Source organism: Tympanuchus pallidicinctus, unplaced genomic scaffold, assembly GCF_026119805.1.
Source record: "Tympanuchus pallidicinctus isolate F22 unplaced genomic scaffold, pur_lepc_1.0 scaffold23, whole genome shotgun sequence".
In the NCBI taxonomy this organism is placed as follows: Eukaryota; Metazoa; Chordata; class Aves; order Galliformes; family Phasianidae; genus Tympanuchus; species Tympanuchus pallidicinctus.
The window spans coordinates 8673605-8686882 of NW_026294740.1; the positions used below are offsets into that span (position 1 = coordinate 8673605).

Consider the following 13278-nt stretch of genomic DNA (forward strand, 5'->3'; position numbering starts at 1 on the left):
ATTCCAAAGCACTCTTTTGAACTTCAAAAGAGGAATATTAAGGTGCAGCCAGGAAATCCAAGGAACAACTCACTGCCGTCACGTCAACATCCTGTGCTGTCAGGGGAAAGTGTCAGCACAGAGCAACGGCTGCCAGCACCGCCATTCCACGAGAAAGCAGACACACAGACCAACATTTCAAATGAAGATCTAAACATTTCATTTTCTAAGAACTAGCAGACTACTTCGAGGGCCAGATACTCGTCACCAGAATGCCTGCATGTATTACACAGAAAACGTGCAACCATTAGAAGAACCAGAACAAACACAGAGGTGGGAAGGCCCCACATTTCAGTCTTCCTGTAAACCTGTTCTTTCTAACAGAACAAACTGCATGAATTCGTTTCCTTTACTCTCCCTCAAGATCTTACTGCCATTACGGAAGCAAAGTGATGCTGATTCTAATTTCTGTTTTTATTTTACTATAGAGGCTTCTCACTGCAATTACCTGAACAGGGTTCAGCAGAATTTTAAATTCTCCTAGTAAAGTCTCACCCATGTTGTTCCCACTACGAGTGTTTGCCAGCACGATTACTGGGATCCAGTGCTCTCTGCAGTAAGGGACCACCTGCAAAAAGGCAACAATAAGTAACTTGCCCTAATACTGCCTGGTTGAAAATGCCTCAAGTCTTGCTCCAAAACCTGCCCTGTTTAAGTGCTGGTTAGCTGGAACTCATCAAAATAAGTATTTTCAGCACACCAAGGCTGAACATTTCCACTCTGTGGCGTCCAGGACAACAAACACTGCAGAGTTAGATAAGTAACAAAATATTACAGAACTGTTCAAGCAGTGATGTTTCTCACACACAGTTTTGGTATGCAACAGTTCTTGTGATGTAAGGACACTTCTTCCCACATCTTTACCAAATTTTCAGATTTTATTACAAAGCAGAAGCCAGACAACATATATATAAAAGGAAGCAGCAGACAATTACCTTTTCATAATCAGTTCTTCTGTCTTTACGCATCTGGTTGATTGCAGACAGGTAGTAGGGTGGAATAATCAGGTCTCTGAATTCTCCAAACGTGCACTCCTCAATCTTTAAACAATCCAACATGCATTCATCATGGACAGTGCACTGACACCACACACACCTGGAGAAGAGACCAAAAACCAAGAGAATTCATCCTCAAGTAATTGGCATATAAATGTTGTACATTTATTTTAGAGAGACTGGAAAGCACTCACATCACACGCACTGCTACAAGTAATACTCTCAGCCCGTTACAGAAAACACTGTGCAGTCTGTAGAATTTGAAACGACCATCTATTGGCTACAAAGACAAACACAGAACTTCATCATGTCACTGAATGTTCAGAAAAACGTCTGAATTTTGTGAACTAAATTACTTTTAAATTAATTACATGCTTTTAACTCCAAAAGTCAGACTCTACAAATATTCACTTGCAGCGAGTGCAATATAAAGCCACACTCAGAGCTCATATGTAAAACTGAGCTCCTATCCATCCTTCCTGAGCATACACTACAGTACAGCTCACTAATTTAAGATGTTACTGCTACATTAAATGCCTTTTAAGTATATTTCTTAATAGTGGTAATATTCTCAAGTCTGAAGCCCAAAACATTGCACTTGCACAGTACTGTGCAAGGCCCATTGGATTTCGTTATGCAAAACTGCTCAGCTTTTTGGCCTATTCTATAAGCCATCCTGGAAAACAGAGTAGAACAAGAGGGAATACTGCAAAACCTCCTGCCAGCCTCTGCAAAACGTTAATCCTCACTTGCCACATCCAAAGCCTGGGTTTAAGCAGCTGTGAAAGCTATTTTTGGAGTCCTTCTGCTTAACCCAGCACACAACTAGAGCAGCAGTGATATCTGCCTACACTGTAGACAGTGAATATCAAGAACTGCGTTTTCTCCCTCTCACACTTTTGATTCCCAAATCCCGACCCTTTTCTACTCTGCTGGCACACTCTCAAGATCTCATTTCTGACAGTATGCCTGTTTAGACTGAATTCTGCTGACTTACTGCCAAACTGACAGTATGACACAGGAGTAAAGAAAAGCAGACAGCTGACATGCTCTGGGAAGGCAGAGGTCACACTTTGCACTGCTCACAGGGTGAGGACTATCAGCTCTCTATCCTGGCCCAACATCTCATGCCGATAACTTTAAAAGCACCCTTGCTGATGCAGTATGAGCCCTTGAATGTTTTCTTATAATTTCTTTATCATTATTGCCACAAACTCTAACAATGGACTATGTTACACCAGGTTTTAAAACCTTCCTATTTGCTTATTCTGGGTGTTTCTAAAAGGGAAAAACAAAACAGTTATGGTAGGGTTGGTTGTTCCAGCTGCACTGATCAGATGCCAATTTTGCAGTTACATGGGCATTTTTGGCAACCTGAAACACGTGCTGTGCCACTACTGTAATCACACCGTACAAACAGGCGCATCAGAACTTCCTCATGCCTGTCCTCAAAACACAAGCTCTCTTGGGCTTAGTCTTCTAGATGTAATTATATAGCAGCTAGCATATCACGATGGAGAAATGCAATTAAGAGAACAAGCAGACACAAGAGGCAACGTCTTAACATATGAGTGAAAATATTGACCACAACTCATTTTGTCATAGATTCTTCCACACAGTTTTTGTGGCAACGTGCTCCAACAATACCGGGGTAAATACAGCACAGAAACGGCAGCACACTTTCCCACGGAAAGCCAGCCTCCACCGCAGTACCTGTAATCGCAGAGCTTGGGCTGCGTGCCGCACTGCTGCTTGCACACCACGCAGTGGCTGCAGAGCGGGACGTTGCCCCTGATCCAATGGTGCGGCATAGAGCCGCGGGCTCCACCTTCGCTCCTCATCACGATTTCCTTGCAGAGGAAATGCTGGTCGGCCTTCTTCAGGCATCCCTCGCAGACGCGCAGCCCGCAGCAGCTGCAGAAAGTGCCCCGGAGGACGTGCTGAGCGCACACGCAGCAGTAGGAGGGCTGCCCGAAGAGGTCCGTGTAGTGCCAGTCGTGCTCGCTCTTGTAAAAGATGTCACGTATCAGCATCTGCCGCCGGGAGCGGTGGAAGCTGCACCACAGGGTGATCAGCACGGGCAGGATGACGGAGCACAGCGTCCAGAACACCAAGCTCCGGTCCGCCACGACCGACGACATGGAGAAGGCTCCGCTCCCGCTCTCTGCTCCCGCCATCCCCGCCGGCGCGGCCTCCCCGCCTACCCCCTCACGTCGCCCGAGGAGACGGCACGGCGAGGCCGGGGCCGGCTGCCCGCCGCGAGGAAACGACGGGCGGCTTCGGAAAGCATCTTCCGACCCCTCGCCGGCTCTAAGCGCCTCCGGTCCGACCCACCCGGCTGCGGGGCCTCGGCGCCGGCAGGGACGAGGAGCTCCGATGCCGCCAGCCCGGCCGGCCCGGCCCGCAGCGGCCGTGGGGGGGCGCGAAGCGGAAGCGGAAATGGCCGCGGCGGTTGCCGGGCAACGGGCGCCGCCCGGAAAGTGGCTGCTGCCGCCGGCGCCGAGGTGCGATCTGTGCCCGGCGTTTCGAAGCCTCGCGGCAGCGCAACGTTGGTTCGGTGCTGTGCTGTACAGTGCAGTGCAATGCAGTGCTATGCTGTGCTGTGAAGGCTCCCCTGTAGCAGTTCTCAAAACCGACAGTCGGTGCCATTAGAAGCCGCAGTTCTACGCGAGTCAAGAACAAAAGGTTCAGCTGTGAGCGCAGTCCGGGCAGTGCACTCATCATCCGGCCTTCCCACCGCATCCACGCGGAACGGACTGCAGTCCGGCTCAGCGCCGCTGGGCGGTGTTTGGGCCGTGACACCTATGAACGAAACACGTTTCTTAAAGTCCTGTCCTCGCTTCCCGCGCTGCTAAATGGTGAAGGCGTTTACCATCCCGTTTTCAAGCAACTTGTCCGAGGAAGAGAAGAGTTTTCTGTGTGATTCCATTAACTCGATACAAATTTCTGCTTTGTGTTTGTCCTACTGAGAGTTAAACCAGGTGAATCGATTCCTCTGTGTTACAGACAGCAGCTTTTAACCACTCAGTTTGGCTTTCAGCAAAGCGCTCGTTTTTCTCAGGCAGCTGAGCCCATTGCTGTGCTGGGTGGAAAGCAGGCCTATTTTCACACAATTAAAACACCCTGCAAAGCTCAGAAGGCTCAAGTGGAAAAATGGTCTTCTGTTTTCCTCCCCTCAGGAGCAGAGCTATGCTGAGAATGTTTGAGCAGAGAATAGCCATATTCAAAGCTTCGCTCCAGATGTCTTCAAAATCGTACTGTAGGTCACATTAGTTAAAGCATCAACAAACATTTGTGACTGACGTAGCTACTTCAAATAGGCTCGTGCCTCCGTCAGCACTGCTCAGACTGGAACAGGCTGAGAGAAAGCAGAATCAGAATGAAGCAGTTGCTTGTGTTTATCTTCCTCCTGGCCCTCATGACCGCCTTTGCAGGTAGGAGTCTATATAAAATAAACCCGTGCATGGATGTGATTACGGAGTAAGAGATGCAGAACACACTGTCATAATATTAGTGCTTTGTATTTTAGGATCTTCATATTTCAGTTTTAATACTTAACTTTTTATACATTGCAGGCGTTCCATGATCTGACTTGGAACAAGTGAGCTATTGTATCAGATGTTTTACTCTCTGTGTGCACACTGCAGTCATTTATTCTAAAACCAAAACACTATTTTACGAGCTTATAATTTTAATATTATTTCACCAAACTCTCCTTTGCTTTACATAGAGAAATAATCTTGAAAAGTAAAGTGAAACAGAAAAGAATCAGAAGAGTTACTAACGTTAGTGATTAGATGGTGCTGTTATATTTTTTCAGTTTAGGCAGTAACATTAATATGTAGGATTTGTTACATGCTGGTAGGACCAGACTATAGAAAGCACAAGTATAAAAATGGTTTAAAATTCCACTCGTATCTTCTGGAATGCAGTATCCCCTGGGAAGGGGCTGTAATGAAAGAACACTTTGTATATAGACAAAAATAAAGTTTGGAGACATTTCTTTTTACAACTGACAGATAAAACATTAACTTCATGGTAATTTCATAACTAGCTGCTGCTTTTCCATCCGTAGACACTTCACCAATTGTGGCTGAGAAAGAAGCCAAACAGATTCTGAGAACTCGTCGTGAAGACAGACAAAGAAAAGCTGGTTTCCCCGATGAGCCAATGAGGGTGATTTATGGCATTTACTTTTGCATTGCATTTATTAAAAAAAAAATAAATAGGGAGGGGGGAGTGCTTAATATTAGATTTGTACAGGTAAAATTCCAGAGAGTAAGTTATGGATGTCACCTACTTAAGCAGCCGAGTTCTTCTGTGAAATATTAAAAAACTCTGTTGCATTCCTTCAGTTCGTGTCAGGTAGCATTTTGTAAGTGCTGAACGCTGCTCAGGACATGTACAGTGCACAAATTATGTACCATAAATGCCGGTTAGATTATTGAGAAGCAGTGGCTTTTCATTTATAGAAATGTGGAGTTCATCAGGCTGTTCCTGAGAAATGAAATAACAGGAAATGTCTTCTGCTTCCAGCACGTTCTGCACTCAAGGCAGAAAGGAGGTGCAGGTGTCAGTGGTCAGTGTGGAGGTTGAGGCAGCTCTGCACCAGCTTTTAATTCACTTACTTTCATTTGCTTTTTTATGACTGCTACAGCAGTACATGACATTGTAGAGATTTTCAGCTGCTAGCTTAATGCAGCAGCTTTTCGTGTGTAATATTTACCTTTATTGATCTCTAACCCAAATTACAACAAAAGGAACATGAAAGAATTAGGAACTTTCTGTTTTGCATGCTTCAAGAAGATCTAACATACAGTTCTGCACTTCTTGAGTATTACTTAAGGTATTTTAAAATTAGTACCTACTTTGTTCCAAGGTAAATAAACCAAGCTAAAATTATATGGATCTGAAGAGGCAAAAGCCACAGAATCCAGAAAGAACACAATAGATTGTGCATATATGAGGAGTACAGGGGCTCAGTTTAGCAAGGTGCTGGGCACTTCTGAACTCCATAGGCACAAAGAGCACTACCTACCTTGTAAGGCTGAGCTCAATGCGTGCCAGGCTCATGGAGACAGCTAGTGGTTTTCTCTTTCTAATGCTTATTGTATCCCAGCCAAAAAGAATCCACCTGGCAGTCCTGACCACACAGCACTTCCAACATACACTTATTTGTCAACTGTGACAGCCACAACAAACCAAAGCTGTCACAAAAATACTGCACCATGCCTGTTAACAATCTTGAACAATTATGAATGTACGACTGCACCAAGAAACCAATGGGTGCACGCTTCAGGGTTGGGTTGGTTTCCATGCTGTTGATGAAGGTGCTTTGCAGTTGTTGACGACTGGTGGGAACACATCCCAACCACGCTAATGCTCCATATAACACCATGATTATATATGCATTATGTAGTAAATATCTTAAATATAAAATCAAACAGCAGGAGAGTGAAATCGAGTTAAACTCTGTGTTACAGGAAGTGAAATGAGCTGGGGCTAGAGAAGCATTTGATTACTGATCTCTGCTGCTCTGCCCTGGCCACTTTGCAAATGCTTCTCTGTAAGAAAACCCAAATGTAAGGGTATTTGTTTTGCTCACTGAAAGTCAAGGTTTTCAGTAGAAAAGAAAATATCCTTCAATAAAAAAATCCATCCCTCCTCCCAAGTGGAACATGGAGATTTTCAGTTGTGCATGAAGGGGCACGGCTGCTGTATCCCTGTGCACAATTCTACCCCAGACTCAAAGAGAAAAATTGATTTTGTATGGATTCTTTGTAGCGGAATGAAATTAATGCTGAGATGAACCTGCCTCTGTTCAGCCTTTTTAAGCAAAAGCTGTTTGTCGAGGCCAGCTCATGCTGAGCTGAGGAATTTCATTTGCAATTCTTTGTGACACAGTTTGACTTCCACAGTGCTGTTTTACTAAAAAAAGCCATCCAGTTACAGACAGCGAGATCTGCCATCTTTGATTATTTTAAAATGTCGTTTATGTTATCAACACACTTCAATCTTACTTTAACCAAGGCGCTGCTTTCTATCATGTGGAATCTTTCCAGTCATACAGTCCTGTTCTCTGCAAGTCCATGACGCAGCCCCACTGAGGGACTGGAGCCAGGGCACTTTGCACTGTGAGGAGCACAGCGATGCTCCTGCTTCCTGCTGCCATCCTGCTCCAGCCCTCTGGGCAGCTCAGAAAGCAGAGAACTGGATAACAGCAGGAGTGCTTGGCTTGTGCAGAGAGTTTATGCTACAGCTTCAGTTGCTGCATTACCCAGTGTGCTGAGCAATGGGCATTCTGTCTGAAAAAATCCCTCTCTCTCCCTAGGCTTGTAAGCCCACATGCATTAGCACTGTAACTGTTTAAAAGCAAATTTTCTTCCTGATGGAGGTTGAGTTTTTGACACATGACTCATTCAGTTCAACAACTTGTTGCAAACCCTCTAATTCGTATTATTTATATTTTACACACCAGCAGTCAGCACTGATGCAAAGTGGTTACTGGAACCCTGCAGGGTACTGCCACAGATCTGATCAAATCGATTGTCAAGGGAGGCTACAACAAGCCTGCCTCTGAGATTCCTTTTGTAACCCAAGGACCAAAGAGGCTTCTGTGCGGATATGCCAATAAAATACGTGTATGCAGAATTCTTTAATTATGAATATTTTTACAAAATTCTTGCCCATCACCTTTACTAGTCTGGCTGATACCAATCATTAAGTATTGCTGCGTTACGACAAACTGACTAGAAATCCCATTTCATTACATTTGATAATTTTCAGAGGTAAGTTAATTGTCCTTGTGCAAGCTGTAAAATTGACCGGGTTCATTGGCCTGACATCAGGTCTGAGTGGTTGCATAATTAAATTACACCTTCTTGTCTTCAAGTAGGAGCACATGCTTTATCTCCAGCGCTTGGAGCAGAGATCAGAAGAGCAGTTCCTGGAACACTGGTTGAACCCACACTGCTTGCCGCACTGCAACCGGGATTTAGTCCATCCAATCTAATGGTCTCGCCTACCCTGTGACTGGTATGTATCCATTTCTTTTACAGTGCATATTTCCTATTTAGAATAAAAAGTAGAGCCACAAGCCAGAAGAGGAGAGAAAGAACTAGTGGCTTGAGAGGCACCTTATGCTGAAATGTGTCTGGCAGTGGAACAGGGCAGTGGCACCAACTGTGTCCCTGTAGTTCTGTTCAGGTTAGTAAACCATTTGATTATACACTGCTGTATGGATATAAGTTGGTAACTGCATAACATGCTCATTAACTTTGCTTGATATTGCTCCTGTCTGCTCCTGTCTGCTTGTGCTCCATTTCCAGTGCGTCCGTTTAAAGTCTTGCACTCACCTAACTTTCAGTAAGGGCTGCAGCAGGATGAACCTCAGTCTGCACCCTGAGGTATTTGAGATGCAGTCTGACCTGCTAGGAGCAGAGGCTGTTCTGCAGCACCTCAGCTGCAGCAATTTGCTAAGTGCTGATTTTTTAAATGGAACTTTCTGCTTAGTACACGTGCTGGTAAGCATTAACACAGAGCATTTGCATGGGTTATTAGTTCTGTTTGTGATTTTCAACATCAGTATAATAGACAGAATATTTTCTTTCTTGCCTCCGCTTATCATATACATCATAATGTTCAATGGGAAAATATAGTCTGAAGCACAGCCCAGAAACTAGGCATTACTCAAAATCCAACTGGTAACAATATGCCACATCCCAACAGAACACTGGGGTTGTGATGCAGTCATGCTTTCCTTTTTCCTTGTGTGTTTTGTCTGTTGTTTTGTCTGCAGATACACAAACTTCACAAACTGCAGATGTTTTGGGGGAAGACAGATATAAACTTGTAAAGTATAAGGAGTAATCCCCAATTTTTCTAATTCTTAGTGGCTGTTTGTGACACTGAAAGAGAAGACACCTACATTTGTATATCTTGTATATCTGTATATGTACATACAGATATTTGTATATCTGTGTATCTATATATCTCTATATAACAGGATAAGCCTTCCAGCTTACATTAATCAAACAGACATGAGATTTCTCAGCTGGGATAAGCTTGTTCCCACCATAATGACAATGCTGTATCACTCACAATCAACTTCTTACCATAAAAACTGCAGATTCAGGAGCATACTTTCAAAAGCATTTAAGCAGTAAAATACAAAGATGACATCTGTCAGGGCTGGTGCGATTTGAAAGTTAGAAAGTTCATCTGCTTAAAATTATGCAAGGCATCTATCTGTACCTGTATGCATCTAAATGCCTTTGAAAACCTGGATACTGGGGCAGACTTCAATGGAGCTATGCTAATCCACAGTAAGCCAAAGGTCTGCAACTTATTTAAAAACAAAACCACAGGATTCCCAGACCTGAGCCCTGGGAGGTAAGTGGGCAGATTTCAAAAAGCCTTTCCAGCTGAGACACAGCTGAAAGCTGGCTCACTTCTATCCTGCTCACAGTGAGGTGAAGAATTAATGTTAGAAAAGTGCTTAAAAGATTTGAAGCCTTTTGTATGTTATTATTCTGGCCAATTTCTCCATGTGTTTTAAGTATATTTTCCCTCTTTTCCCTGCAGATCTCTTCATGGCTGTGGAAGAAGATACATAGTGTGACTGTGCTGAGGACAAGATTATTACTGCATTGGCTACGTGCTCATTGTGGAGCTGAATCTCTTTGCAATAATTACAATCTTCGTGCTATGGCAAAACTTCCAAACATAGGTAGCCAGCCATATTATAGACCAATATACATTTTCCACCTGTAAAGGAAATAGTGACTGCATGCATGAATAAATAAAGACTTTCCTCCAAGTTCTGAGCTACAGGCAAGAATAAATCACTAATGAGTCCAGAGGATGCTTTCTAAGAGGACAGCTTTAGACCGTCTGAAGTAAATGGAACTTAAATGGACTTCGGAGGAAATGTTAATTATAGTTTTGTAGCTTAAATAACATCATATGAAGACACAACATTTATGCAACGCTGATCTATGTTCAATCACTTGATGAGCACTTCGTGTATGGTTTCATAATAAATGCTTAATTCAAATCCATCTTCAGATGATTCTGTTATGCTTTGACAATATGTGCTAAAAAAGATTACTGGAAGTGAGGCTCAGGATTGCACAGTGATTTCCTTTTGTATTGCAAGCATTTCAGTGTGAGGACTTTCTACGTTCAGCAGGTGGGAGGGAAGGGGCAGTCTAATCACTCTGTGGTTTCACAGCAAATCTTTTCCCACTCCTTTTCATTCTCAGATCAGCCACATGTATCCAGCCATCCCCCTTCTGCCCGTGTGCCTTTCTAACTCATGGCTTGGTACAGAATATCTTGTACAATTGGATGGTAAACAGATGGTATCTGCTGAACACCACGAGAAAAGTCTCAACTGCTCTGACCTAACAGTCATGATTTGTAACAGCAATAGAGTTAGTTATGGACAGACTCAGCTAACAGCTTAGCTTCACTGCAGTCACACTGAGACCCTAATGACGGGTAGCTAAATTAAAAGCAATCTGATGAAGATAACATTACTGCATCATCAGAGCATTTATTAGGCTCAAATAGCACAACAGTGCTAATACACTTTCCTTCCAGTAAGATGACTCCCTTGGATGACTCCATGGAAATAATTTAAATCTCAAAGCATCAAAGGCTTACTGTCCCCAGCAGTCAAGATAGAATCACAGATTAAATCTGGGAGTGTGACAAAGTGCAATGAGGTTGCTACTGCCTCCATTCATAATACTCTTAATGTCACTGGATGAAACCTTGGCTTTGATTTCTCTTGCTTAATTAAAAAAATCACAGTGATCCCAGTTGTGCCAATTTCCCCCCACTGAAATTTAAGTACATCTCTGAAATAACAGGACTCCTACTTACTTACATCCAGTCACAGGTTAGATAATTAGTGGGGTTAAGTGGGAGCTGCTAGGTCTACCTCAGTAACACGGAGCTAATCCTAATGCAAACTGATTCAAGAAGCCACGTCTTCCATTCACACAAAATAATTTTTGTGCCCTGCAAGTAAAACAGAGAAGCACCCTTTAACCCAGCTGAGAGAGTGCCAAAGAAGAGGAGGGCCAGCAGAGTACAGCAGAGTATTGGAAGTTTGCTCAGCACTGGCAAACACTGCAGTCTAAAGAGAAAGAAGGCAAGAATATGAGTACTTCAGGCTTTTTACACCCTGAAAAAACTCTTACCTTTTTCAGCATAAAAGGTGAACACTGCAGAAACATTATATTTAGTTCTATCTACAGAAATGATGTAATTAAGCTTTTTCCAAAGTCCTTCAGCATGGCTGCTCCACTTTGATTTTGTTCTCTTCCTCTATACAGATATTTCCTTTAGAGGCACGCTCTGCTCACACACATCTGAAGTTGAACAAAACAAGTACATTCTGGGAGCAGTCAGGGGTTTATTTTTGCCCATGTCTAAAATCTAGAGGAAAACGATAGGCTTCAGTACATGCATGCAAACCATACATGCATGCAAACCATTAGCTTTCCCACTGGGTGAAGGTTTTTGATGATCTGTGGAACAGTAAACCAATAGAACTGAACAGGACAGCCATAGAAGGCTTAATATAAAGAAAAATAAAGAAGTGTTCTGCAAGCTGCATGCTGGAGATGGGAAAGGTGGCAGAACAGCCGATTTTCAAATGCTTTTACAGAAAAGAACTGCAAGACTTGGGAAGATCTTTCACCTAAGAAAGATAGAGGTGCCATTAGCTTTAATCACTGCCTGTTCCACATTCACTGCGCCTGGTAACATTGTCACCTCTCATGTGCAGAACTGACCACTAGATGCCAGTGTTTCCGTACAAACTGCACCGCAGCCCACAACGGACGTTTGTCTCAAAATATTTTCGCATCCCTCCTTCTCCTCTCCTGTTGTGTTTTTTTTTTAACTTCTTTTCTCAAAATATTCAGCTCAGATGACTGAAATTAAAAGTCACCCCTAAATAGGAGAAAAGAGGACCTTTAGAAAACAGCTATTATTTTTCCCCTTTGGATCCAAGATTGCAGTGGATGTGGATTTTAATGCAGTATCTGCCTGCTTATGTGGCTGCACCCTGTTACATCATAGAAGGAAATGGTTGAAAGTTTCACATGCTAGAGGTGTGGGACTGATTCAAACACAGACAGTGGGATGGGTTCTGTGCACTGGCAGAAGTTCTTCACTCGCAGAGTGGATCCCATTTGATCAGCCTTCAGTAGCCCCAGACTGAAAGCTGCAGACTCACTGCACGGTAACAGCTTCTCCCTTTGTGGCATGACATTATCTTGCAACATTTATTATCTCTAGTAGCTTAGGAGACTATGTGTTAGGTGCTGTACAAACCAGCACTGAAAAATCAGTCTGTGCCCAGAGTCTGTGTCTGAAATGTATCACCCCTCTATAAACAGGGTGGATAAATAATATCAACTGCAATTTAAGTATGCAACAATTCAGGGAGAAGAAAAGGCTGTGAGTTTGGAATGCATCGCTTTCTTCAGCAAGGCCGAGATGGAAAGACTTACTCAACAACCTGATCAATAGGACATGAAGTAGCTATCATATCGCCACTAGCAACGTGGCAGTTCAACTAATGGTTTATTTCTAGCAGACTGCCTTACCTTTCAGAGAACATGCATCAGAGGTACTTAATTACTAAGACTGGAATTCCCAGAAATGCCACTGAAAGCAAATCAATCACTTCCTTCACTTGAAATCCACTTTCACAGGTAACACAGAATGCAAAATGCAATTTGTCTGTTGGTAGGTTAGATGATACATGGAGGCCAAACAGGTCAGTATACTCTTCTATCTACAGTGACAGAACTGCTTCCCTCCAGTATTTCTGAAATGTGAACATGAAGGAGTGAAGGACAGCAAATGCAGATGACAACCTCAAATCAAATCGTGTGTATGAAAATGCTTCCCTGCAAAACCTTCTTTTTCTCTTTTTTCTTTTTGTTTTACAACTAGTTAGAGCCTTGTTTTGGATGTCAGAATCTGGTTTGGAATGAAGGCTTCTGTTTCTCTGTCTTAATGAATGAATACAAAAACAAATTCTGAAACTGGAGGGAAATCAGATTGATCGAATGCAATCACTGCAGTAGCAATCTAGCTTAGTTTCTCAGTAAAAAAACCAATTTTTAGATGACTAAAGAGATCAGATTGGACATCAGAAGGTTATCTGAGCCTTTTATGGCCTACAAAGGGTAGAAAATCTTGTGAGAACCGTGTGTCTTGA

The 13278-nt window shown here is 43.1% G+C and overlaps 2 protein-coding genes across 4 annotated transcripts in view; one reads left to right on the plus strand and one right to left on the minus strand.

The window, feature by feature from the left end:
- The window catches only part of DGKE (diacylglycerol kinase epsilon), a 27759-nt gene extending 24297 nt beyond the window's left edge, over positions 1–3462 (minus strand). The window contains exons 1-3 of one of the 3 annotated variants that reach the window (XM_052688386.1): positions 2748–3461; positions 975–1134; positions 488–607 (exon numbers count right to left, since the gene is read on the minus strand). In XM_052688386.1, the coding sequence (XP_052544346.1) occupies positions 488–607; positions 975–1134; positions 2748–3211 (744 nt within the window). In that variant the 5' untranslated portion in view covers positions 3212–3461. Of the gene's footprint in view, positions 1–487; positions 608–974; positions 1135–2747 lie in introns of all 3 variants that reach the window. The other 2 variants (XM_052688384.1, XM_052688385.1) reach the window with 2 other exon arrangements.
- A 780-nt stretch (positions 3463–4242) lies between these two features.
- Positions 4243–10093, plus strand: CUNH17orf67 (chromosome unknown C17orf67 homolog). Its single transcript, XM_052688406.1, has 4 exons — positions 4243–4468; positions 5110–5210; positions 7930–8069; positions 9618–10093. Exons 1-3 carry the CDS (start codon positions 4414–4416, stop codon positions 8044–8046), a joined length of 273 nt encoding a protein of 90 aa, XP_052544366.1. The 5' UTR covers positions 4243–4413; the 3' UTR covers positions 8047–8069; positions 9618–10093.
- The last annotated feature ends 3185 nt before the right edge of the window (positions 10094–13278 follow it).